We start from the raw sequence: 26,988 nt of genomic DNA on the forward strand, positions 1-26,988 counted from the left end.
TATCGAATACTTGTAGTGTCTTAATATATAGGCCTATAACATGGAAACACATATTCAAAGCGTTACATAATCTAATTGTTACATTATTAAACGTCGTATTAGTGAACTACATTTTGAAGATAACTTGAATTAATGATTTATATTTCATTTTCATTGAAGACTACGATTCGCATGGGACTTTTGGACTGCGCATAAATATGACGTCACCGCTCCTCTTATTCCTATTGGTCAATTGAACTTTGAAAAATCCCCGCCCTTTCCCCCAACGACGATCCTATTGGTTACTTCAATTGAGACGTCATCCCATCACGCCGAGCTGCGGTTATTATCTGGAAGTGTGGAAGATGGCGGCTTTGGCAGGGGAGCGGTGGAGGAGTGAGTTACCGGGCCATGAAATCTTCACCAAACTGCGAGAGAATGCGGGTTTCCAGCGCCGGGGAAGCGGCAGGACGTCGGCTAAGAATCTCGCCTTTTGTCTGAATGGAGACCTGTTCGTTTGGGACGAAGCCGACAAGGTCTTCTACACCACAAACCTGCGGTACCTCAATTCAGAAGAGGGCTGCGATGGTGCCAAGTACCAGGTGAGTCCGGTGCCCGTCATCTGGCCGGAGTGTAACACGTTAAATGAATACAAGGCCTTTTATTAAGTGCGTGTGTGTGCATGTATGTATCCACTCGCACACATGTCCGTTTATGAAGTTGATCCTGCACTAAATCTCTATAATGAAGTCACTGGATGTATTGAATGTAATGAAATGAGTGACAGTGAAATACACGTGTAAACATGCTGGTTGGGGAATAAGAGCAGGGGGCCGTGCCGGTGACCTCCAGCTGTCAATGCGCTGTCCTGACTCTCCCCCCAGACCCTGCTGTGCATCAACCCGCCGCTGTTCGAGGTGTGCCAGGTGCTGCTGAGCCCCACGCAGTTCCATGTGGCTCTGATCGGGCTGCGGGGCGCCACGGTGCTGGAGCTGCCGCAGCGCTGGGGAAAGAGGTCGGAGTTTGAGGGCGGCCGGGCCCGGGTCAACTGCAAGTGAGTGGCCGGCGGTGGGGATGGACCTTTCCAAAGATGTGGGAGAGGATTCCAGAATCGGTTCCATCTCAGAGTTCGAATTCGATTCTTAAACCTACATATATAGTGTGTGAGAGAGAGAACAGCTAAAGCCAGAACACATAAGATACTTCTTTAATTTGAATTATTGCAATGTTTATGAAACTTGTTTCAAGAAAAAACAAGTGCAAAAACCTATATTAAAACGTTTTTAATTTGCTTGCTTTATATGTCTTTCCTGACATGTTTTGCATCAATTCACAAAGTCTGTGAAAATGATGTTGAATAAAACTAAGCCCAATAAGTTTGCTTTAAATCAGCAAACTGTATAGGCTAATTGTTAAAAAAATAAACGTCATTAAAAGTAATAGGAAAACTGCATTACTAATGCAACACAACCCATCGTATAACCTTTAACCTGCTTTGCATTATTCTGTGCACTTACATGTTAATGTGAGAAATGATTGGGACACTATTGATGTAACAGAACCTGAGAATCGGAACCAAAAGACTCCTGGTAGTTTTAGTTTTCCCCCACAAACTACTTTGCTTTTTTAATGAATGTATGCTGAATGGAAAATACTTAAATTCCCAATGATTTTGGTTTCTCTTTCAAACAACAGCGTTCCTGCCTGTGATTTAATTAGGAAAAACTATGAAACTATTTTTTTTTCTCATTTTATAGTTGAAGGATTGAAAATAAATCCTAGTCATGTAGTTGACTATTTTATTCTATATTTAGAATCAAATATTACATTTAAAATTGGGGGGGAATTGGGAATCGGTTATATTTGGAATTGTCTCTTCATCCCATTCTGGACATTCATTTTGATTTATTCTCACTTTAAAAAAAACTAAAACATTTTGACAGAGAGGTAAACTAAAATCTGGGCAGTTGGGCGGTGGATTTTGGCAGCTCTGATCATTAGCAGGTGCACAAGAATCCACATAATGCAACTACCAGGGTGTTGACAGAATTGCAATTGTCTGATGAAATTTTCTGAGCGTTCATAGTCTATTGAAAACTGCTTACAAGCATCACTGGTTTTGGGGTTCATTGTAAAGATGGACTCGGTAAAAAATGGGTGGAACATTGCTTCTGAACTATGTCTAAAAATAATAAGAAATAATCTGAGTATCATCTGCTATGGAAAAAGTGGAAAGCATGAATTTCTAAATAGTCCTGAAGAAACAATGATCAATATGGGCCACTTTTAAAATGAATTCCTGTGTAAGAACACGGTAATCCCATTAAGTATTTTATAGTCTTGTTCTATGTCTCGTCAAGGTCATTACATTTAGCAGAGAAAACATAATAAACTGTCGATTGCAGCTTTTACAGGCAGTGCAGTAGTCCGTTTCCTTGGTAGCAGTTCCAGGGTCGTGTTGCGTTATCTCGGAGCGTACAGATCCATCAATTGGACTGAACTTAAACAGAACTGCACTAGCCCGATTGTTTTAACGGTTGCTGTGGTGCTCGGGGAGAAGTTTCTGCTGCTTGGGATGCTGCATGTAATTTTAACGAAAGATGAAAGATCACACTGAGATGGCCTCCTTTGATGTGGAACAGAAGAACCACTGCTGCCTTGATCAAAACACCGGCATGCGTTCGTTGTAGTTCAGGATGAAAGGATGCTGTCTGCCGATGAAGAGATCACAGCTGCCACCAAATGCCTCAGTAATGTCATCTCAACTGTGCGTTATAGACGAGAATCTAGCATCGTTAAACAGGAATTGCCCCTTTAAGATCTTAAAATCCATGCGGTGTGATTGAGAGGAACCTCATACTGTTCTAGCTAATTACTCGGCAGTAAAAGGGTATATCTGTGTCCCTCCTGAGTTGCACTAAGCGAGGAAGTTGCACTGCGGGCTGAAGGAGGGAATTACGCCAAACCATATTGTTCCCAGCCGAGACACCCTCTCCTCCCCAGAGAAGTGTAGAGCTGTCAAACAATTCCAGTGCTCTGCGACTGCATTTGCTCCCTCCCCACCCATCTTAATGTACTGCAATGCTTTAAGGAGAGTGTGAAGTCTTCACGGCCATGAATAAGCTCAGTGTTGTAAGATTGGTGTTCAGGTCTCCAGTTTCTCTCTCTCAGTGCTGCGCCATCGCTTTAGTACCCTCGGTATTAGAGAAATGAGAGACTGGTTATTCATTGACTGGTCGTAACTGTGGCTTCTCTGTCTGGGCAGGACCATCCCGGTGGCTGAACGCTTCTTTACCAGCTCCGGTCTGGTATCCTTGAGACATGCCGCCTGGTACCCCAGTGAGACCGAGGAGCCACACCTTGTGCTGCTGACGTCTGACAACACCCTCAGGTGAAGGACGCCTCATCCCTGCAGTACCAATCTGCTGTGGGTTCCTTGAGCTGATTTAGGCCCAGGCAAGAGACCCCAAGAGTCAATGTGGGACCTTCATCTCCACTCTCTTGTCTCCTCAACTCCACAGGTTCTACAATCTGAAGGAGCCTCAGTCTCCCGCCCGGGTCCTCTCTCTGTCTCAGTCTGAAGACGGCAGCGCTGTTCGCACACGAGGGTAACCGTTGGCTGTACAGTTTCTCTTAGTTTGCAAATATAAAATGGCAGGCATCTGTTATGTGTCAACAGGTTTCATGAAAGTGATTCAGTATACTATAATGTTGAATCCAGTATTGGATATTGATTGTAATTGCATTTTCTATATATATATGATTCTCTGACTGACCTGCTGTCTTGTGTGTCTCAGGCGCTCCTACGCCGCCTCCCTGGGTGAGATCGCGGTGGCGTTTGACTTCGGCCCGCTGGTCTGCAGCCCCCAGCAGCTCCCGGGACAGCGAGCGAAGGAGGAGGTGCTGGCGTACCCCCTGTACATCCTGTACGAGAATGGAGAGACCTACCTGAGCTACACCACCCTGGCACTCGGGTCAGTGCACTGCCATCGATTTGGCGCGGACTAAAAATAACCCTGTATCACAGATGTGTGCGATTGAAACACATGTCCAGTCATTTGATGCTGAAATTCTTTGGTTTTAAATTGGGTGTCACTTCTCTGTGCTTTCCCTTTCACACTGCAAATCTGAGCAGCAGACACTGGGTGCTCGTGCCAGTCCTGTGTGTAATCGGCCATGGTTTGTGTTCTCCTAGTGCGGGCGGTCTGGGGAAGCCGCTGGGGCCCCTGCCCATGCATCCCGCAGCCGAGGACAACTACGGCTACGATGCCTGTGCCGTGCTGTGCCTGCCCTGCGTGCCCAACATCCTGGTCATCGCCACAGAGACGGGCACTCTGTACCACTGTGTGGTGCTGGAGGCCGAGGAGGAAGAGGAGTGTGTAGTGAGTACCTAGCGAGCCACTGAGGAGTTCAATATGGCTGCCGTGCCAATCAAAGTAGACTTGATTGTTGTGTGACAGGTGTGACGCTAAACTTCCAGTAAAAGTGTTGTTTATCGTAACTATTGGTAGCCCGTGTGAAAGGAGTGTTTTTGTGACGCTGTGATGTGTTGTATGTCCAGGCGGGGGAGAGGTGGGCCCGAGGCACGGAGGCCGTGCCCTCTCTCTATGTGTTTGAGTGTGTGGAGCTGGAGCTCACCCTCAAACTGGCGTCCGGCGAAGAGGAGGAGGAGCCGCTGGAGTCAGACTTCACCTGCCCAATCCGGCTGCACCGAGGTGAGGGTGGGATCTCCAAGTGAGCCGCTGCTGCACCAATCTGATCAACCTTTTCCAAAGATTGAACTTCTCTGATCTCAGATTGAGTAGTATACTAAAATGTTTCCAGATAAATCTTATCGCTAGATTGGCAGGACAAAGGACAACCACATGGTCCAGATTTATCATGTAAGGACTGTAAAAGAAGTCCAGTAACCTCTGATCAGTCTTGCATTTTTTGTCGCTGTGCTTGACTTCGGTACCCCGAGTGATCCAGTCGTGTCTCACTTGATGGTTGCAGATCCACTGTGCCAGCAGAGGTACCACTGTACCCATGAGGCGGGCGTCCACAGCGTGGGACTCACCTGGGTCAGCAAGCTGCACAAGTTCCTGCAGTCAGGTGAGTGGAAACGCAGGGCAGGACGTCTGTGGGAGAAGTCAATACAGGACAATTGGATACGATGCAGCTGTAGCACACACCTGTTTGTTCCAGATATACAGCACTGCAATCGTATTGCCGCATCCACAGAAATCACTGGTGAAATTAGTTTGCCGGTGGATCTAGGTTCCTGTATCAGTACTGACTCGCCTCTGTCTGTCTTTCTCGTGCTCTGTGGACAGATGAAGAGGACAAGGACAATCTGCAGGAGCTGGCGTCCGAGCAGCGCTGCATCGTGGAGCACATCCTGTGTACCCGGCCGCTCAGCAGCAGGTGGGAGAGAGAAACAATCCTTGGCCAATTGATGAACTACTTTTTCAATCCTGTTAATTTGCATCGATTGACAGGTTTTAAATCACCGCTCCTTCCTTCTCTCTCCAGCTCGTCCGCTCCAGTGAGGGGTTTCTGGATCGTGTCAGACCTGTCTTTGGGAGCCACGATGATCTGCATCACCAGCGCCCACGAGTGCCTCACACGCCCCCTACTGTATGCCCCCCACACTGCTGTCCTTGTATCGCATGTCCATTGCTATACGTGTCCCATTTTGTCAAGCTGTAGCCTTATTTTTACAACCTTTTAAGAATAATAAGAATCGCAATTAAATTAGAATTTTTTGGAGCTTGTTTTGTTGTTTTTCTGACTGAGCTCGGTGTTCCTCTGTCACAGGAGCTCAATTCGTCCGCCCTCCCCTCCGCTGCTCTGTTCCCGCCCCGGGCTGGGCCTGGGCAGCTCTCCTCTCCGCGGATTGGCCGAGGACTCCTTCGAGCAGCACATCCGCAACATCCTGGCGCGCAACTCCACCAACCCGCTGGTCCTGAGGTGAGCTGCGTGCTTCTCTGGTGTGCATTCGTGACTCTGTGCCGAGTCTGTGTGTGATGGCTGTGCTGTGTGTGTTTCAGGGCGGGCGAGAAGGACTGCTCCCCTCCCCCTCCGGAGTGTCTGCAGCTGCTGAGCCGCGCCACCCAGGTGTTTCGGGAGGAGTACATCCTCAAGCAGGACCTGGCCCGAGAGGAGATGGAGCACAGGTATGCCACACTATGGGGTCCCCCCAGAAATGAGGGGCTCCTCACTGTACTGCTGCCTTAGTGCCACGCAGAAGCTGTGTTATAGAGGGCGGCATTGATGGTACGACTCTGTACAGTTCACCTGCGCTGAATGTCCACTCTGTGTCTCTGTCTTTAGGGTTAAGCTGCTGTGTGGACAGAAGAACAAGCAGATGGAGGACCTGGCGCTGTGCAGAGAGGAACGGTAAGACAGACGGACACGGGTGTCCCTGATCGGACCCTGATCTTTTCATGGCTGCTTGGTAACTGGGTTAAGTCGAGTCCTCCACAGAGCCAAGTGTTTGAAAAGCAGCAGACTGAGCTGATTTCCCCCCCCCTTGTGTCCCACACAGGAAGAGCCTGCGGGAGATGGCGGAGCGCCTGGCCGACAAGTACGAAGACGCCAAGTATCGTCAGGAGGCCATCATGAACAGGTGCCGGACTCACTACTACCCATCCTCTCTCTGAGAACGATAGATCACCCACAGCCATTTCATCTGAACGCTTTAGACCACAAAAGTGCTTTCTGTTGAGAAGTCGAGTCAATAACGCGTGGTTTGTGTCGATACCGAGCCGTGGGCATGTGGGACCGGCCTGAGTTGAGATCGCTGACTGATTTTGTCGCCCGCTGTTCCAGGATGAAGCGGGTCCTGGGCAGTCTGAGGTACCAGCTGCCCGTGCTGTCAGACAGCGAGAAGGACATGAGGAAGGAGCTGCAGACCATCAACGACCAGCTGCACCACCTGGGCAACGGCATCAAACAGGTCAGGGAGTGGACACACTGCCTGGCACAGCCCGTCCGCTGATTTACGTCCTATAGATCTTCCCAGGTCTTTAAACGGCCTCATGGGTAGCTGAGATGCAGCCCTTTGTCAGTTAAAATGTATGAAAATGAATGAAGTGTGAATGAAGACTCTGGTCGTCCCTTCCAGGTGAACAAGAAAATGGATTACCAGACGAAGCAGATGGAGAAGGGGGTGTCTCCTGCCAGGGCCAATCTAGCGCTCAACGCCCACCAAAGAAAGTGTGTCCAAGCTGTCCTCAAAGAACAGTGAGTACAAGAGACCGATCTTCTGATCGGCTTAGAATATTAAGACTCCTTTTGCTGCTGTTTGGGATTGTGTGGTTTCCAAGCCCAAGAGTTCACAATCCAGTGCCTGTTGGGTGTGGTTTGATAGGTGCTATTGAGGCCTTCAGCTTTGTGTTGGTGTTCCAGAGAGAAAGGCATCTGTTCTGAGCTGGTGTTTTGTTTTGACAGGGGGGAGCAGATTGCAGACATGATGAAACAAATCAAGGACATCAAGAACCACTTCAGCTTTTGAAAAGCAAGCAAAGAAAACAAAAAAACTAAAAAAAACTTTTGGAGAAAGTGGTTCAGCCCACAACCTCCACACCAGACTGCAAAAGAAAACGCCAGAGGCAAAGTCATCCAAAAAAAGATGGTGCAGAACCCACTCTGACTGAAAGGAACGTCTTTGCCAGTTGGCAGTTCAAACTGTTTTTTTTTCTTTTTTGATGTAAAGCGAGGCAGAGAGCCTAATTTAATTTGTCAACAAGGGTCTTGTCTGTGATGGGCCTGGCTTTGGTATTCGGTGTGTTTGGGAATTTATTTTCTTCTCCGTGTGGTATGTCAGCACAGCAAGCTGGCATCCGAGGTATAGTAGTCTTTGAAGAACTTGTGCGATGAGTTTTTAAACGTGTACCTTATGTATATTGATCTAACCACAGAATAAACATGTGTTTTGTTTTTTAAGCTGCAGTTGTAGTCTCAGTGTTGATGCGTCATTGAGTTTGAAGTCACACAGGAAGGCCAAGCCCAGCTGTCAGTCTATTCAACATAGACTGCTGCTGCTCTTGGCTTTGTATTAATCTCATGAGTTTGATATTTGCATGACTAGTGTTCGTAGATCACTTTCTAATGCTACATAAACAAATTATCTTTTTATAAACTGCATCAGCGTGCTGCATACGCCGGGTAAGGCAGTGTGATTTCATATCATAACGATCACAGATCACGTTTGCTTGACGTCACAGATCGGTCTGGGGGGAGGGAGTTCCACGTTTTCAATCTGAGGATGTATTAACATTGCATTTCCATCAAAGAGGCTTTTATTCAGTCCCACCCAATGGACACACCCAACTCTTCTGTCATCAATCCCACTAATGATCAGCAGTTCTCAACGGCTGGAAAGCCTTCAAAGCTGAGCGTTATCTTTCTTTCCTCTCAACCTCAACCCCTCCGACTTAATCTTCATAACTGCAGATCTTTCATCTCTGTGCCTGATGCCCACTATTGATATTGTGTGTCAAAACTGTGTCGCTGAGCTGCTTCAATGAAGTTAAAGGATTAAAAACTTCTAACCAACGCAAGAGCATCACATGAACACGATGCTTTCTTTGACCTAGTCAGTGTTTGAAATAGATTTTATATACGATCTTTTTTAATCCCTTGAAATGCATCTGATACAGCGATTAAATTACAATCTGGTTTATTAGATATATACACAAATATGTACAAAGAGTATATGCTTACGAGAGGGCTCCTGTGACAATGCGGTGCATGCAGACAGAGCTTGGAGAACACAAGTTTTATTTGGTTTGTATTAAGCTGAGGTTCCCAAACCAGGGACATCCTTAGTAAGACCTTGAAGCTGCAACCCAGGTAGCTGTATGTGTACAACGAATGCACTTAATCCACCAAAACATTATTTAGTTTCCTTTAATTCACATTTAGCCTTGGTTTAGATTGTGTAGTTGCACTGCTTAGGGCAAGGATTTAAACCACTGTTAATGACTTAATAAAGCAAATGTATGGACTTCAAATACAGTATAATGTCTCGCCAAGGTTATAAGGGCATAAAACTGGCAGGTTGTGTAGAGCATGATATGAAGGATTATCCAGCCTGTATCGCCACTATCCCAATCCAATGAGATTTGCTTTTCAGGATGATTTGGACTAAAATTATGCCTTTATTATGGCATAAACACTGACCCTCCTACCCCTCCAAGCTTCAACTTTTATTAAAGTAAATCTCCTGCCAACCACATTTGGGAACTTCAGCTTGAAACCTTTCAAAGCTGAAAGCAATATTACTCTATCAAACAATATTATGAATAAGCAAAAAAAAGTCTGACACCCTAATCAGAATATTTCTCCAATGACAAAAAATGCATTTTCTACTTTTTTAACATTTCCTTAAAACTGAATATGGAGGAGAATAACTTCCACAAGGAAATACAACGTACAGATGAGCTGTGCAAGCCTTCAGAAAGTGCTCTTGAGAGAACGAAGGTAGGACATGTTGAGACCAAGCACCTTTTAAAGATCTTCATGAGTGGACAGCGGAAAAGGTTTAGTGTTGCATTGTTCGTTCCTTGTTTTCATGGTGAACACTGTGTTTCCTTTTAAAACACCAGAGTACACATCAGTTATTACAATAAATACAAACTGGGAGCTAATAAATTACAAATGTATTGACAGGTAATATTGTTAATTAGGTTTAAAAGGGTGCACGAGTGCTGTGGACATGATTACAGAAATGTTACATGTCTACATCAGATGCACACGGCTACCGCTGTCATATTGAACTCCAGACGTGCTGCGGAGACCTCAGCGTGTGCAGATGGGAGATATTTAGAATATATATAGATGTATATATATTTTAATCACGTTTACATCAGGTCAATCTACACATGGTGATTAAAAAAACAACTAAAAAGATGGAAAGCAACACATTTACTTTAATCCCAGTCAAAGATGGGGTTAGTGGTAGAAAAAGTATAATTGAATAGAAATGGACACCTTCCTTTTAATGTTACTGATTTCAAATAGGACCCATCACTCGTGGAGAATTTACTGTGCTGCTTTTTTCGCACTGCGGTTTTCCCATTTTACACTTATCTTCTAATCTTCCCACTGCCACAGAGCAGTGATTTTTCGGATATTTGGAAGATAGCCGCAGCAGGGCGACGGCATCTGAAACCGCGAAACCTTTGTGCGAGCGATTTAACTTCTCGTTTTGGAACCACGTGAATTCTGTGATGACAAACGACCTGGACGGGATTAAACGCCATTTCATTTGTGGGTTTCAAAAACGACATACATTAGACATCCAGTCCAGGGCGTTCAGATGTACAGAAGCTGTGCTAAATCTGCAGTCATCTCATATATTACATAGCGCTCAAAACGGTTAGCACTGGCTTCATCTTGCTCTTGAAATGTCTGTAAAGAGCTAATAAATATAGTGTTAAACCATTTCTGTGTTCGGGTTTCGACGCTGTGGAAGGATTCGCTTTGTTTCTTTAGTAAATCTGCCTGGTTACTTTAGTACTATATTACTACAATATAAACAGTATAGCTACCATGAATTCAGCTCTTCTGGTGTTTCAATGTAAGCTTTAATATTCCTGACTAATCAGACTATCCTGGCTGCCACACTGTCAGGATTTGCACTTCGTAACCCTCTGAAGCCAAGCGGTCTCATCTTTATCTTTCTCCGATTGTTCCCGTTTTCAACGACGCTCTTCCCACATCACACTCCACTCGGTGTAACTTCTCTAAATCAAGGTGAAAACCAAATCCACAAAGGGAAACCGGCTCATCGTCTGAAAATGACATGAGGAAAGCCCCTGGGTTGCATGTTCTGGTGTAATTGAAGACCCACCTTGTAGCAATGCTGATTTAAGGGTCTGCACACTTCCTCTCAATCATCCCCCCCAAAAACAATTCTGAGGTTTTACTTTTCTTGTTTCTATAGAATAAAAAGCAGTGATGCTTGTCAAATACAAAATGAAGGCAACAATACAGGCTAATCAAAAATAAAGACAATTAACTGCTTCACAATTTATACTCTAAACAACACTATTTTTGAAGACCAGGATTTTCGTTTTCAGTGTGCACAACCCTCTCCCATTTTCTTCTTGTTCTGTTTCAGTAATGTTGGCTATAGTGGCACAAATACTATCCTTCCACCTCCTCTGTTATTGTCTTTGGGTAGATGCTTGTATTCTCCCTAACATTTCCAGAATAGAAGGTCCGTGCTGCCATGTGTACTGGTGGAAGCAATTTAGTGTTGCACAGCGGCTACAATGTGATGGATAACAGATCTGTGACATTATCATTTCATCTCAGCTCTGACAGAAGTGTTCAGGAGGTATTTAGCTCGCCGTAGCACCGGTTAGCTCCGCAAATATCAACCCACGTAGGAACGCCAGAATCACACCGAACACGCACACAGTGGGACACAAAGGAAGATGCAGATCGTTGCACATCAGAGTCTCTCCGTATTTTTCAACCACCACCAACACAAGCACATCCAGGGTACACTGTGCTGGCGTAGATAAAGCGCTCAGCTCAGCGTTTCCATTCACTATAAAGAAAATTGATGAGACAGTAGTGTCAGGGAGGATGAAACCGGGAGTTGTGTGGTTTTCGTTTAGACTGGAGCAAACAGCGTCACAGACGGATCATCTTGTTTTCAGACCTGCCACCCCTTCCCTGACTTGGGAGAAGAATAGACAATGATATAACCAAATCTGGTTGGAATCATTATGTTAAAGGGTATTGCTTATCATAATAGACTTCCATCTTGTTTGAGTCGTGGTCGATGGGGTTTACGTTTATGTTTGGTAGCAAAGATAGACTATAAACAAACTAAATTTAGTCGCACAATGCTGGTAGATATGAATGTGCGGAGGCCATTAGATAACAGTAAATCCCCTCACCCAGCCTCCTTGCCCACAGTGACTTAACTCAGGTTCTCTATAGGCCGGTCAAACCACCCGTGAAGCTTCAGAGCATCACCCTAGGGGGGAGGTCTCGATATCCAAGATGATCGCCACACTAAGACAACTACTGACACCTATTCAGACATCGTAGCAGCCAGGACACACAGATCGTACAAATGTATCATTCAGATTGACGGCCATCCCTAAATAAGTGGATCCCAGAGAGCACTGATCCCACAATCCCAATCGCAGCTGGAAGTCCAATAGTAGTCTTCTTCACTGGGGTCTGGATTTCAACCAGAAGAGTTGGATTTATTCCTGGAGCAGGAGATGGATGAAGTGGATTTAAGAAACATTTTTCTCTGGAAGCTGTAAGAACTCTTAACTGCTGGAAAGAAACCCAGTCAGTGTTGGAGAAGCAGCAAGATGAAGGGTCAGGATAGGAGACCTGCAGGCCAGTGACTGAGGAATGGACAGATCTGGATAAAACTAATGCATGAGTGAATCAGGAAGGTACAGCAGGATTGGTTTTTGTGTGTGTGAGAGTGTGTTTGTTTTTAAGAGAAAAGCAATTACTTCATCAAACCAAAATATATATATATTTCGTTTTGTTACAAATGTTCCGTCTGGGACTCCTTCATTAGTTCATTAGTCTCTCGTTTCACATGGTCGTCTGCCAGCTGGAACAGGGCAGAACGAGAGTCACTCCAAAATCAGAGGAGAGTGAGAGGGAGAGGGTACTGTCAGTAGCTGCCGTACTCCTCGCACAAAAATGAAGGCCCGATGACTCTGAAAGGGCTCCTCCCACGGCTCCTGATCTGGATGAGGACGGGACGGGGCAGCAATTCATCCCCAGCGGCCCACTGACAGCGCTTACAGACAGAAACACGGACAGACAGAAGCTCCACTTTCCCCACACGCTTCACTCCTTATCTTATTTACACTCCTCGTCTCATTAGTGTTCTCCATTGTCTCCTTGTCCTGTACAAGGTCAGTTGTCTTTTAAGGATTTATTTTTCCATTTTTTTCTCAGGTTTCTCGTTTTCATGTTGGTTTATTTTTTTCGTTTTGCTTTTTTTTTTTTTTTTTTCTTTACTTTCGTTGAGAAAACCTAGTTAAAAATCCACCTCCCCCTTCCCCTCCCCCTCCCCGCCACTCCAGGTGTCCGCCACATGCCCCCCACCCCCCTCAGCGTGGTGTGGGCCTGGGAGGATGGCCGTGGGGGCAGGCATCATGTCTCGGGCAGCTGGCTGATGTCGCTGAGGTTGGTGTCGTTGAGAATGGCACGGACGCGCTCCAACGAGTCGGCCTGGCGGATGCGCTCCAGCTGGACCTGAGAGGAAGGAAACAGGCCCGGTAGGAGTTAAGAATTATATCCCTAATCTATTGTGACATCATATTCTTATATTGTAAGCCTGGTTCTGGAGAGCCTCCAACCCAGATAGGGATATATGTCACATATTTCGAAATATAACACCCCGCTCGAATGGGGCTCTCTGAGACCAGGACCTGCCCAGACCTGGGGAAGGTCTCCATACCTGTAGAGTCTGCGAGAGCTTGACGAAGTCTCTCTGGACCTGCTCACTGACGTCCAGCTCCGTCTGCAGCCTCTGGGCCTTATCTTTCTCATCGAACACCTGACTCTCCAGAGACGCCTGCAACCAACAAAACAACACAATCAGGCACGTCGGCCTGGCTAGAGGCCTTTCTTCCAGTTGTGACCAACCGCCTCGAATGAGATCCGGATTGAGTCGGATTGTCCGAGTAAATCATTAGCTGGCCGACAGCGATTGCATGTTCGGTTGTGAGAACAGCTGAAAGTGGCTCATTTACAGTGGCTCTCAAAAGTGTGAATCTGCCTAGATCAGACCGTCCTCAAAAACTGAGTATCTGGGCAATAGGGCACTAGTCAGGAAACTTTGTAAAGATAGAGGGCAAAATGGATGCAGCAAAGTACAGAGAAATCCTGGAAGAAAGTCTGCAGGAGACCTGGGACTTGGCAGAAGATACATCTTCCAGCAGGACAATGACCCCAAACATACAGCCAAGCCACACACAAGCCAAGCCAAAGGTCAATGTCCTGGAGTGGCCCAGTTAAAGCCCGGACCTCAATCAAATTGAGAATATGTGGAAAGATTTGCAAAGAACAAAGGGCAAAAATTGCTGTGTCCAGATGTGCAAAGCTGGTAGAGACTCATCCACATAGACTCGTGGCTATAATTGTTGCCAAAGGTGCCTCTACCAAATATTGACTGAAGGGGGTGATTACTTATGCATTCAATTATTTTGTGTTTTGTATTTGTAATTAATTTAGAACAACTTGCAGATTATATTTTTCACTTTGACATTATGGACATTTTCTGTGTGGCAAAAACTCCTGATTAAATCCATTCTGATTTCATGTTGTAACACAAACATACTTTTGAGGGCCACTGCAAAAAGCTCTTTTATATGGGCTGCTAAGGCCAGCAGGGGGCTCCATCTCACCACACGGTCGCCCTCTCTGACCTTGGTGCTTTGGACCTCCTTGAGCTGCTCCTCTAGGCTGCTCCTCAGGCCCTGCAGGCGATCCAGCTGCTGCGTCTTCTCCGCCAGACTGCTCTCGAGCTGCCAGAGACACACAGACCACGACATTTCCTCAGAGCTAGGCTTGACAGCACACCCTCAAAATACACCATCAGTGTGAAACAACGGTAAACCACACAAAGTAAACTTTAGGCTCAGCGTGAGCTTTTGCAGCTGGCTTCAACTCGTTTCGAGATATTCTCTCACGTGTCATTTTTTTACATATTCCCCACACTCCTACAAACAGCTCACACAGACGATCCTACGTACCTGCTCTTTCTCGGTCTTCACTCGTTCCAACTCTATTTTCAAACTGGAGAAAGATGCTGTGGAGTAGAACAAAGTGTCTTTCAAAGCTTTTCACTTTCCTCCTGAGTTTTATAAATGAGATGTTTTATTCTGGAGAATGTGGGAAATTAATTGTTAGTTTGTGAAGGATCTACTGTGCATTAATCAGCCCACTAGTATCATTGTTTACATATATTATTTCAGAATAGGCCTTCTGCACAGTTTCCCTCTGGATGAACCATTTCACAACCTACACTAAAGTTTCTTAATCAATATGAGTCAAATCTTTGGACAGTGCCAAAATCTTTCACTCAGAAACCACCAAATTCCTCTTGGGGTCTCATTTTTTACTTTAATTAATACGGTAACTCTCAAAAATTGTGTCGCTTTTAATGTTTCACTGTCAACACAGCTGCAAACAAGACTATAGAAGTAAACACACACACATGTTAATGTAAATAGCATAAGGAGTGTGAACAGTGCCATGAGAGGAACTGAAATGAGGAAACATCTACTGGTATTTTCACACCCTGCGCATGACACCCAAGTCCCCAGCTCTGTCCGGGCCATCCAGCACTGTATACCATGCACTACGTGTGAAAGAAGCACGTCAATGAATCGGGTAGTGATTGTGACTTGATGGGGTTTATGGATTTAGTGACCAATAGCACGTGGTCTACAATCTACAGCAAAAACAGACAAGCCAGCCGCACAGCCGGCATGGTTCATACCTTCCAAGATGTCTGAAGCAATAGTCACCGAAGGAGAAAAGAGAGGAGAGAGGTTTTTACAACAGAAAAAAAATAATCGAATCAAATAAAAAAGACAAACGGTGGTTGGTGCCTGATGAACTACACATGACTGAGCACGAGAATGTACTTCTAAACTGGCAAGTTCACTGGCCACCCAGACCAACACTTGATTGTGTTATTTGCATTGAGTGGTCTGGGGTTGAATGTCACGCTTGATTTCATTCATTAGTTTGCTAAAAACAAAATGAATACCAGAAAGGCGTGTGTGTAGTACTCCATATATGTATCTATGCATGCGTGCGTTTGTGTGTTCGGCCACTCTGACCCCCTCGGGGAGTCTATAGGCCCCGATCGGTGACTTAGGTTCTCACCGATCTCCTCCTTGCACCCCTCGATCTCCAGCTGCAGGGTCTCCTCCAGGTTGTCCTTGAGGCACTGCTCGGCCTGGATCTGCTCCTTGAGGAACAGGATCTCGGCCTTCAGCTTCTCCTCCAGGTGATCGGCGGCCGTGCGCACCGCCACCACATCCTCCCGGTACTCCATGACCAGAGCCTGCAGCTCCTGGACAAACGAGCATAGCCACAGGGACAGGAGTGAGCCCAGAGGACGGGAGAGGAAAACAACGGAAAGCCAAAGACTCGAACGCACGGCGCTACCTGCACTGTAGTGGGCATCTTGAAGTCCTCTTGCTGCTGGAGGGAGAGGTGTAACCGGTGTGTCCCTTGCAGGCTCTCGTTATCCCTCTGCAGGCGGCTCAGCTCCTCCGCCACCTGTTCCCTGGACTGCATCAGCACGGCCTGTGGGGACGCACAACTCTCACTGACACTGCCAGCTCTGCCACAGCCAGGGAGATCTCTCCACTAGCTTATAACAAGACTCATCCCTGGTTTGAGCACAACTGTGTTTACTTCTGTCTTAAGCACCCAGCCATTCAAAGCATACTAGAACTCTGATAGAAGGTGCATCAGATTTGTTTTTATTTAAACTGACAAGTAAATAGCAGAGAGTTGTATTTGCCTCCCAGTGTTTGAATAAACCTGAGACACTAGTCAAGAATGTGCGAAGTGATCAAAAGAACAACAACGACAGCAGACAGAACACCTCTGAACAGAAGCAGGGAATCTCTATTTGATAACTGGGGTCTTTATCTCACCATCTGCTCCTGCGTGCTCCTCTTGGCCTGGGAGAAGGCCTGCTGCAGACTGCCCAGCAGCGTCTCCGAGTCCTGCACTTTCTGCAGCAGCGCGGAGACCTGAGAGACATCCCGAGATCAGACACCATCAGTGAAGGAGCTACACGCTTGCTGCCAAGTTTCCAATAGGAAGCACTCTCTCCCAGCGCGGGATGTGTACAGTAAACAGGACAGTATTGTGTGTAAACGTACCCAGAGAACAGATTAACGACAGAACTTCCATTTCCCCGTGTTCCTAAGAAGGGAAGTCCTAAAGATATTGTCGGAAATGCCTCTCCATGGTGATTATCAGAAATAGATTTATAAGACTAGTATTGGGAAGACACCCCGGTGCGAGTGCAACACGCAAGGCTGACGAGTGAAGGCTCTAGGTGGCTGACACTGACCTTGGTGCTGGTCTCCTCGCTGCTCACTCTCACCGAGTCCTCCAGCTCTTGCTTCTCACCGATGGTCCTCTCCAGCTGGTCGTTGGCCTGTCGCAGCATCACCTGTAGCTTCTTCACCTGGGCGAGAGAGAGAGAGAGAGAGAGAGAGAGAGAGAGAGAGAGAGAGAGAGAGAGACACTGTTAGTGTGGTTTTCATTCTTGGTAACGCATCAACACCTCTGCTGTTGGTTGGGTTCCATGTGAGTCAGGGCATTACCTGTAAGGGCTGCACCTTCCCTCCAGCTGTCAGAAAAGACCTGTTTTGTTGCATCCCAATTAAGTCATGTGAAGAGAAGCTAATTCAGTGATCGTGAAGGAGGGAGAGTGTGTGTGTGTGTCAGTAGTGATTGTTTTTTCCAAATTCACGGAAAACAAATGTTGTCGATGTTGAACTCAAAAGACACAAAAAAGGACGGTGTCACGGGGGCGGACCTGATCTCGAGTCTCCGCCTCCTGACCCTGAATGACCTGCAGCTGTTTCTCGTAGTTGGAGCACATGTCGCAGCGGCGGCCCAACTTCCTGCCGGCATTTTTCACCTGGAAGGAAGGAGAAGATAAAAAAAAAAAAAAAAAAAAAACAGTCCGACCCATGCACTAAAGTATCTAAAAAGTTAATGGCTTACCCAGTCAGCAAAGTACAAACCGTTCTTCCTCAGTTAACTCTAAACAATGTCCTTGAAAAGAGTGAGATAGCTACCATAGTTTAAAATCGGGAGACCCCCATAGTTGGGGTCGTTAGAAGTAAGAAGAACAACAATGGTAGGCTGTAAACCCGACCTCTTGCTGAAGCAGGTTCCACTCGCTCTCGCTGACCAGCCTGTAGCCGGAGGGGGGCAGGTAGGCCGTGTCCGGGGCCAGGGAGATGCTGGACAAGAGAGAGGCCGTCTCCTCCTGCTCGGGGGTCATGGCCTTGATGGCCTTCTCCTGGTCCTTGGTGAGCAGGAAGGGCATCGTGGAGAGCTGGAAGGAGCTGACAGAGGCCGTGTCGAGGTTCTCCGAGCCCACGCCGTCCGCCCCCACCAGCGGCCCGAAGTCCGACTCGTCCAGGTTGCTGGCGGACTTGGCCTTGGTGTTGTAGCCCAGGCCGCGGGGCTGCAACGAGCCCCCGGAGGAGCCCAGGCTGTCGGTGGACTGCACCCTGCGCAGGCCGTCCTTGAAGAGGTCCGAGCCGTCCTGGGGGACCATGGGCTCGTTGTCCAAGGAGTGCAATGAGCTGTGCATGCTGTGGTTGACGTGGGCCTGCGAGAGGAGGACGGGACAGTGGGTTGGGGCCACATCAAGTAAACTACCCCACAGTACCGCCTGACTGAGCCATGAAGGTAATCGTACCTCGTCGTTCGTCAGGGCCATGAGAGAGTCCTCAGTGTTCTCCATCCCCTCTTCCTCTTTCAACTCTTTGGCCTGACTGATCCTCTGCTTCTCATTCTCCACCTAGAATTATAAAAAACAACAGACCGCCAGCTACAGTGATGACATTAGGACGGAGAAAGGAAATCGATAGGGCACCGGGTGACGGCCGGAAGCTCGAGCTCAGGACTGGGCAGCCCACCGTACCTGGTCAGCCTTCTTCATCTCCTCCACCTGGCGCAGCTGCTCCGACGACAGCACGCTCTCGATGTGCTGCATGTCCTGCATCAGCAGCCGCTGCGACTCCAGGAACTGGTCGTTGGCCCGCTGCCAGGTGCGCTTCAGCTGGTTATGCTGTTGCCTCTCCATCTCCAGTAGGTGACACACTGTGAGGGACGCAGAGAAACAGACGTTAACATCAACATGCTGCTGTTAAATCATTGCTCAATCATCTCCGGCTTCCCCTCAGTCTGTCTTGGCCTTTTTGCAGGAAAGCCGGAGAAGACCGTGTCAAAGCACAACGTGACCCTCCCTCGCCCCCTACGGCAGCAGTATAAGATACCTTCATGCAGTTCTTTGCGTAGCTTCTCTGCGTCTTCCTGCAGAACGGACTTCTGGGTATTAAGGACCGCCACGTACATCTCCAGGTCAGTGCGGCAGGACTTCTCCGCTTCCAACACGTGGTTGAGCTCCTTGACCTGGAGGAGAGACACAAATAGTTTTGTCGTGGCACTGACCGCAATCTAATCTAATCTGCCCAAGAGTGCAATGCAACAGATGCCCTCCAGTGCTCACCTTCGACGCCTCCAGCTCCTTCACCCGGTCTTCAGCTTCCGCCAGCTTGGCCTTCAGAGTGGCGATCTCCTTCTCCATGGGCATAACCACCGAGCGAAGCTTCTCGGCATCCTCCTGGGCCTGGGTGGGGGGGAAGCGTATAAGGTAATAGGTCATGTGAAGGGTGTCTCTTATTGTGTAAGAGATCTCATGAGAGAGGATTCTGACTGCACAAACCACGTGAAACTGTGTGACGCCCTTCACACAACTGATTAGGATTAGACACGCATCTTTACAGTGAAAAACACATTTATTTTAATTAAATCAACCCTCGTGATCTCCGCCTAAAATCTTTTGGTGCATGATCTGCTGTAACTGACCCACAGAAGCTGAACTGTGTAAAACTTGTTAAAATATAAGTGTAATTGATATCCTGTGAATCGTGCACCATTAGCATTTAACTGTCCTGAAATATCAAGGGTAACTGAAGATTTTGAAATACAGATGAAGAGGGTGACATTTCTACACAAGAGATGCTGTTGGAAATGCTGCTCTGTGATTGGATGGTTTCTATGTGATTTAGAATTGTTACTATGAACATGTTCTGGAAGCTTAATTGAATTACCAAGCCTGAAGAACTAAACAGAGTGTTAAAGTTACTCTATTTTACAGACATTGCACTACAAATCCTACACTAGATATTCAGAAAAATGTCCTTGTGGCATTTTCTGCACTACGATACAGAACAGCCTCCTGCTACTCCTCCTCCCACCTTCTTCATGTCGTTCTCCAGGTTCTCCTCCTCCTGCCCCTCGGACAACCGGCGCCGCAGCTCTGCCATCTCCCTCTCGACCGCCTCACGGTACTGCGCCCACTGCGCCCGCTCCTGCTCCAAGCGCTGGTGGAACTGCACCTCGTAGTCCCGCACGGTCTCTGATGGGCACAGGGGACAGGGCTCAGCGAGGGGGCAATGACACAACGGACCACTGCAATCCAAAACTATCTACGATGGAGTTACCGCATGCAGGTTTCTGGCTGAATACAGGGATCTGAGGCCTTCAAAACTGGGCTGATGGATTGTTAGCTTGTGACAATAATCTAGTACCACATTGCTGGGGTTTACTGTATGCCAGTTACTGACTAGTTAAAGTCTTGTGTATACCTGAATACCTGAAGGCCTTCTAGTAAAGCAGCACATGACTGGATCTGTCATCACTGTGTGAAGTGAGAGAGAGCTCTGGTACCTTTCATGATGGCCTGGAGGGAGGCCACCTCCTCCTGCCACTGCCTCTTGACCTGGTCGATGGCCTCCTGCTTGGTGCTCTCCGACACCGTGGCCACGGCCTTGATGTTCTCCATCTCTGCCTGGGCATCCAGCAGTTGGGTCTGCAGCCGGCTCAGCTCAGCCTGAGAGGACTCCAGAGACGCCCCCTGCCGCTTCAGCTCCTCTACACACGGAGAAAACAGAGTCAGACGAAGAGGAACAGAGAATGATCGAGAGGTAGATGGGGAGAGAGATAAACGGAGCTGTCCAGCGCATGGGGGCCTACCTTCCTTGGACAGGTAGAGCTCCTTGAATTTGGCCCTCTTCTGGTTGAACTCCAGTTCCAGCTGCTGTTTGAATTTCAGGAACTCTACGCGCTCCTGCTCGAGCTCCGCCACGCGGCGCTGCAGCCCCCCTGTGAGACAGAGGAGAGGGTCATGGGCTCTTTCAGCATCTGGCACACAGGGCGGTTTTCTAGCAACGTACAACCATCTACTTCCTAATATTTTGACTGTATATGAAATCAAACTGCAGCATCTTAAGATTCTGCTAAACTGTCAGACTCGTTTTACTGATGAGATTGTGTGTCACACATGCAGGCCATTTAAAACCGAAAGCAATAATGTGCTAACGAACACATAGTCATGGATGGTAACATAGAATGGAATTATTATTTATTTATTAGATTTTTTTTGAAGAGGTGTATTGATTTTCTTCCAGTACAGTCCAGCTGAAATCATGGGTTAACATACCATTATTACTTCAGCCATCTGGAAAACATTGTTTCATTCTCAGAGAAGATCATGGCCGCAGATGTACTTCCAACAAACTCTGCTTGTAATTTCAATAAATGTTAAAATCTGTGCTGGAGGCCTTTTACAGCAGTCTGTGATCATGGCTGCTAGATCATGCCAAGAGTGTCTGTCCCCAAGCTAGAGGGTGACAGCAAGGGAGTGCTTTTCCCATGAATCTCTCGTATTTGTATAAAACGCATATTAAGGAAGAAAGAGAGAAAGAAAAAGCAATACCAAAGCACAGAGACGGGGTCTTTCTGTGAGTCAGAATGGTGTCCCTTTCCCCACAGATTAATTTATCCTTAAATTACCTGTCATTGTTCCCTGGCTTTTGCAGAAGCAGTTTGCATAAGTACTATAGGACTCTAAGGCTTTATAATCCGCAGATTAGCGGGGTGCCAAATTGCAAGTAAATTACTTGTTGTCCTTCTCCACAGCTTCAGCTTCAGTTATGCAAATCCACCAACAGCGGTGCAGAATCTCCTCGCCGCCTTTGAACACTAGTTGTGAAAGTGTCTGAGAATGTACTAATGGATCTGACTCATATGTCTGATTTAAAAAAGTGTAAAATATATTACATATCTATATTATATATATATATATATATATATATATATATATATATATATATATATATACACACACATGAACCAAGACTTGAGACACGTGTCATATACAAAAAGTGCAATTAAGATACAAGACTTTAATAATTTAAAATGCAAACTGAGATCTCTCGATCTCGATCTCGATCTCTCTCTCTCTCTCTCTCGTAAAGTCTAATCGACATCAAACAAGTGAATGTCATTGGAGGCCTGAGAAAGCCCCTCACAGCATGAATTAAAGAGAGTTATTACACGTCAGTGCCAAAGTTACAGTTAGTTTTAGATTGTGCAACTGTGACAAGTGGACCAATGACCGAGCTGGTTTTCCCATACCCCGAGTGCTCTTCCTTCAGAGGTATTCAGCTGAAAAGCTCTTAATGCTTGATCTCATCTTGCCGCCTTCACAGAGGACAGCTTATCTTGCGTTCAAGTAATCGCCTCAAAATTAGTTTTACTGAGTGGTTATGAGATGGTGCACTAAATGATCTTCCACCTGGAGGTCTGCATGGAGAACAATGGGTATTAATATAAGAATTAAAGTACTGAACAGATTATTTCATACTAGACACCATGCTAAACCACTGTGCTAGCACGGCTTCAAATCTCAAAATGGCCATGCAGCTGTTCTCAGCACTAACAGTATATTAGATGATATTTTTAACCATCTAAATACAAGGATCTGCACTCTTTTAACAAAGCAGTTTTACCAAAAGTATGGCTCCATAGTAACCCGTCCATTAGATATCGTCTGCTAGAAAGCTGAGAGGTCTAACAGCCTGCAGACTACAGTGTTTAACCAGGGAGTGACGTTTGTCCCTTCTGTCTCAACAACAGACTCAATATCACCTTAGTGCCGACAGGGTACCCTGGGTTCAATTTAAGTGAGCAGCTATACAATCTAGGATACACATCTCATCACGCAAGGCTAGACCTGCTAAACACTTGGATCAGTATCAAAGGAACTCAAGTTGCTGCTGGAAGTTAAATGTATTTAAAGTGGACCAGAACCCCCATACTAATGACTGTTGCATGTTTTAAATACATACACATACAGGATCTGTATACTGTTACAACTACTGGGGGAAACTGAAAATATGCTACTTTAGGATCAAATAGTTTTTACACATTTATTTTGTTAATACAAGTGAGATGGGACAATAAAACAAACAACAGAACAAAAATGAAGATCGCTCACTTGTTTGCGGTTACCTCAGCTGTTTAGTTCGTTCATGCTTCACAAATCTCCAAGGTATTTTAAAACTTTGAAAACATCAAAACAAAAACAATCCCTTTCTTTTGGGGAGGGGGGGGGGCAGGTGATATTTTTGTAATATTCCAGATTAATTGAAAACTACAGAGAAAAATAATAACTGGAATTAAAAAAAAAAACAGAAGTGATCTTCTATTTGTGGCAGTGGTCAAGCATGCCAGAGGGATTTTCCAAGTCGGTCAGTGTCATAAGCCATAGTATGACCACCTGACTCAGACAGCCACTGATTTGTACAGAGCTCACATATTCATTCTGGAGAAGGGGCATTCCACGAACACCCAGTCTGCCCACATAAAAGAGACTAATCCATCGGCCAAAGCGCAGCAACAATTTAGAGGTAGAGTTTCTTCAATGGAAAAACTGGAATACAATTTTCTATACATCACTGTGGCACAATGCAGCTCCCTAGGTCTTCATTACACATGATCTATACTACATATAGTAAATCATTGATTACAAAAATGAATACAGCTGAAAAAGAAACTGTCAACAACTACACACAATGCAGCCCCGTACCCCACCGCGATCACTGCGGAGTATAGTGGTGAAGCACAGAGAAAAAATTATTCAGTACACTCTCTGACAGTTCATATTATTTTAGCAGACTGAGTATTTGAGGTTTGTATTAATCTACATGAAAATAAAAAATAATATACGCGTTTATAAATCGCTGTACATCCTTCAATGTGTTTAACCCAGGCTTACCCTTAATTTCAGACCCTTTTGACCACTGAAAAGCAGTAGATGTACAGTATACAGTCTTAAAAAGCCCACAGCTCTGCAGAAACACTGAATTATTCACAATGTCTGATGGTGGCGGCGAGGAGCTGACGCAACCCATAATGAGATCATAAAGAGATTGCTGCCTACTGCACTGAGATTGAACCCTGGCTTACAACACGAGTCCCTGCCAATGAATGCAACTTGGGTTGTTTAAGGGGGCAGTTCGATCTAAGACCTGGTCTCTTAAGTGTGGTTGTCCCGAGTTTAAAAAGGCTGTTAAACGAGATGTTTAAAGTCTGTGCTTATCCATTATTGATTGGTTGGTTTCATAGCAGGTTTTCTTCGCGATTCTTTATTGTTTTTTGTGTTGTTGGTGGGGGGTTATAATTTTAGGGTTACAAGTTAAACAATAAATGTAGCATTTATGCCGTAAAGCATTCAAATGTATTCTGATTGATTGGTTTTGTTCATGCGATTCGATAATACTCAGGGCACTCTCTTAATACCATCAAAGCCAATTTGAATGTACGAAATCTATCAAAAACATTTTATGTAAGGAATTCTGTCTATTTGTTAGGCACATTATATCATACGAGACCTCTGGGTGTTTACACTTTCATATTGAAATGTGAAATTGATATAGCTCTCCATTTACACATCCCAAAACCACTGCTGCTGCACGATCTACCACAACAAATAAAGTTGCTGGAATATTTCACTTGCACTCCTCAAGTTTCACAGCTTGTTGTGGACAAATGTTACAACACAGTAACAGAGAGACATGCTGGGGTACCTTTACTCAAAAGGCAGGTTTTTCTTTGATTGCAATAGTAATAATAAAAACACCACACACAAAAATCTGTGCCTGTTTTAGAAAAATTAATTACCTTCTTATAAGTGATAGCACTGTTGCTTTATGAATATTGCCCTAGAACAGCCTTATCTTTGAAAGGCTAAAACCTTGTCCATTCCCATTTATAACTGTATTAACTTGCTAAATGAGGTGATTTTATAAGACATATTATTATCTGACATTCCAGAGGTATCTAGTCACTTGCGTGCATTTTATTGCTTGTTGTAAAGTTAGTAAGTTCATTATATGCATTAGACTATTTGTCAGACTGGTAAACAAAAAAGCACTTCACAAAATTAGTGTTCACCTCACAGCAAAATACCTGATGAAAAATGATAAACAAAGCAACACTGTTAGACAATACCACCATCCATCCATCCATCCATCACAAATACTACAGAGAGATGACAACTAACATGACGTCAGCCGGTGTGATATAAACGTGATGTGACTGTGCATCTGTTCATAATAATAGCAATTACTTGAAGAACAACAACAAGACGACGTACACTATTATTATAACTATTATTAACATCCTGCAATGCAATGCGTATATGCAATGTAATTCTCCCTACATGAAACAGAGGATATGGAAGTTGAATTGTCCAGTATCCTCCTTGGTGTGCATGCTGATACACGCATCTCCCTCCCAAATCGCATTACTGCCCGTCTACATACAGACCTGCACCTACGGAAACACACGAAGCTGCGGATCGGCCTGCACGACTGAGCGGACGGAGAGAGACAGCATCCCTGCCATCGCGCCTGCAAACAGCGCACTTGCAACGCGGAAAGGCATGGGGATCCCGGGCCCCGACTACGCTTCTGCTGTCATGCTGTCAAAAGTCTGATTACATCCATGACAGCTCCACACACTTGCAGTATGGCTCACATACATGATGCGCTTCCTCATGTCTTTGCACGGCTCCCCAAAAACACAAGAAACACCCCGCCAACCGCACCGGCTCCGACTCCGCCTGTCACAGACGGGTCACTGCGCCCCGCAGAGCTTGTGCCGCCGGGCGCAGGAGCGGGGCGAGCCCGTGGCTGTGCAGGCCGTTGGCCTTGGGTCTCCACAGCGGAGGCGAGAGAAAGCGAAGCTGCGTCAAAACAAACGGGCCGTTACCGTCGTGCTGGGGCGCCACAGAGGATCCCGGGCCCGGCTCGGCCATGGTTGCCCGGGGGTAGGGTTGCAGTGCCCGGCTCAGGGGGAGAGGACGCTGGGAGTGCCCGAGAAAGAAGTGCCGCAGCTGGGACAAGCCGACATCAACATCATCTGGAGCACGGTGGCAGTGCGCAGGTGCGGGCGGAGAGCAGGACCAGGGCGGGGCTGCTGGGGCTGGAGGCGGCGCTGAGTGGGCGGCCGCTACAGTTCACAGACCATTGCTATTGTGCGTGGCTTTATTATTGTTTTCATATGGTATGCATTAGCGAAAGTATGCATTGTTATTATTTAGACACATTATTTTCATTGTTTAATTCACAATGCTCAAAATGCATGTGAAGTTTGTTGTGTATAGGGATGGAAGATTTGCATAGTTATTATTTGTTATCAGTTTTCAGCACTGCTTGAGAATTTCGACGCTTGCTTTGAAAGAACTCCTCTGGGTTAATAGGATCTCTTTATGTGTCTCAATACACTTTGTTGTATTGAAATTCCTGCTTGAGTTTGTACCTAATCACCATCAACATCTTCCAAAACATCCATGAATGGATTTTGTCATGGCAAACTAAATACAGAACCACAGTCTCTGGAGCGAATGCTGCCAGGTTAGAAGACATATTGGCTGTCACTCTTTAGACTAGGACCTAAGACATTGACTATGGTTGTGTCCCTGTTTTAATGATTCCAAAAGGATCCAGACACTTTAAAGCAGTAGTAGCCAACTCTGTTGTTGGGTCACCTTTACGGCTTCCGTTTTACTTAATTGACCCATTAATTGGATTGGATTGAAGGAAATCTGCATTGTTTTCATGCTGCCAGCAGGTTTGGGATGTAAAGACACCTGCAAAACTTGCAAAACTATGGCCATCCAGGATCACGTTGTCCACCACTGTTGTAAAGTCACATACAAACTGACTTATTCTCCCTATTATAAACCAGATATAGAAACAATCAAGTTATTACCAGGTATCAGCCTGTATCGCTGATGTGATAGCAGTCAAAAAGGATCATTTTGGTAGGTACATGTCGGTCCACGATATAATATGACATAATAAAACAAAAACGTAACTTTTTCAGTCACAGCTCCGATCA

At 46.0% G+C, this 26,988-nt stretch overlaps 2 protein-coding genes across 2 annotated transcripts; one reads left to right on the forward strand and one right to left on the reverse strand.

Moving 5' to 3' along the window:
* The first annotated feature begins 268 nt into the window (after positions 1 to 268).
* nup88 (nucleoporin 88) lies at positions 269 to 7,908 on the forward strand. The gene is made up of 17 exons (XM_066696068.1): positions 269 to 581; positions 864 to 1,033; positions 3,245 to 3,370; positions 3,501 to 3,587; positions 3,777 to 3,953; positions 4,175 to 4,361; positions 4,541 to 4,694; positions 4,975 to 5,073; positions 5,295 to 5,385; positions 5,494 to 5,598; positions 5,779 to 5,931; positions 6,012 to 6,137; positions 6,295 to 6,360; positions 6,509 to 6,589; positions 6,793 to 6,919; positions 7,088 to 7,206; positions 7,414 to 7,908. The coding sequence occupies exons 1-17, from the start codon at positions 345 to 347 to the stop codon at positions 7,475 to 7,477; spliced, it is 2,169 nt and encodes a 722-aa protein (XP_066552165.1). The 5' UTR covers positions 269 to 344; the 3' UTR covers positions 7,478 to 7,908.
* Positions 7,909 to 8,627: 719 nt separating this feature from the next.
* Positions 8,628 to 26,033, reverse strand: rabep1 (rabaptin, RAB GTPase binding effector protein 1). The gene is made up of 18 exons (XM_066696067.1): positions 25,858 to 26,033; positions 20,776 to 20,904; positions 20,470 to 20,673; positions 19,998 to 20,158; positions 19,247 to 19,366; positions 19,014 to 19,149; positions 18,659 to 18,837; positions 18,434 to 18,535; positions 17,882 to 18,343; positions 17,537 to 17,641; positions 17,066 to 17,182; positions 16,641 to 16,739; positions 16,144 to 16,284; positions 15,859 to 16,048; positions 14,718 to 14,773; positions 14,391 to 14,489; positions 13,421 to 13,537; positions 8,628 to 13,215 (listed from the first exon to the last, which is right to left on the reverse strand). The coding sequence occupies exons 1-18, from the start codon at positions 25,901 to 25,903 to the stop codon at positions 13,114 to 13,116; spliced, it is 2,565 nt and encodes an 854-aa protein (XP_066552164.1). The 5' UTR covers positions 25,904 to 26,033; the 3' UTR covers positions 8,628 to 13,113.
* Positions 26,034 to 26,988: the final 955 nt, after the last annotated feature.

Source organism: Amia ocellicauda, chromosome 22 (genome assembly GCF_036373705.1).
Source record: "Amia ocellicauda isolate fAmiCal2 chromosome 22, fAmiCal2.hap1, whole genome shotgun sequence".
Classification (NCBI taxonomy): Eukaryota; Metazoa; Chordata; class Actinopteri; order Amiiformes; family Amiidae; genus Amia; species Amia ocellicauda.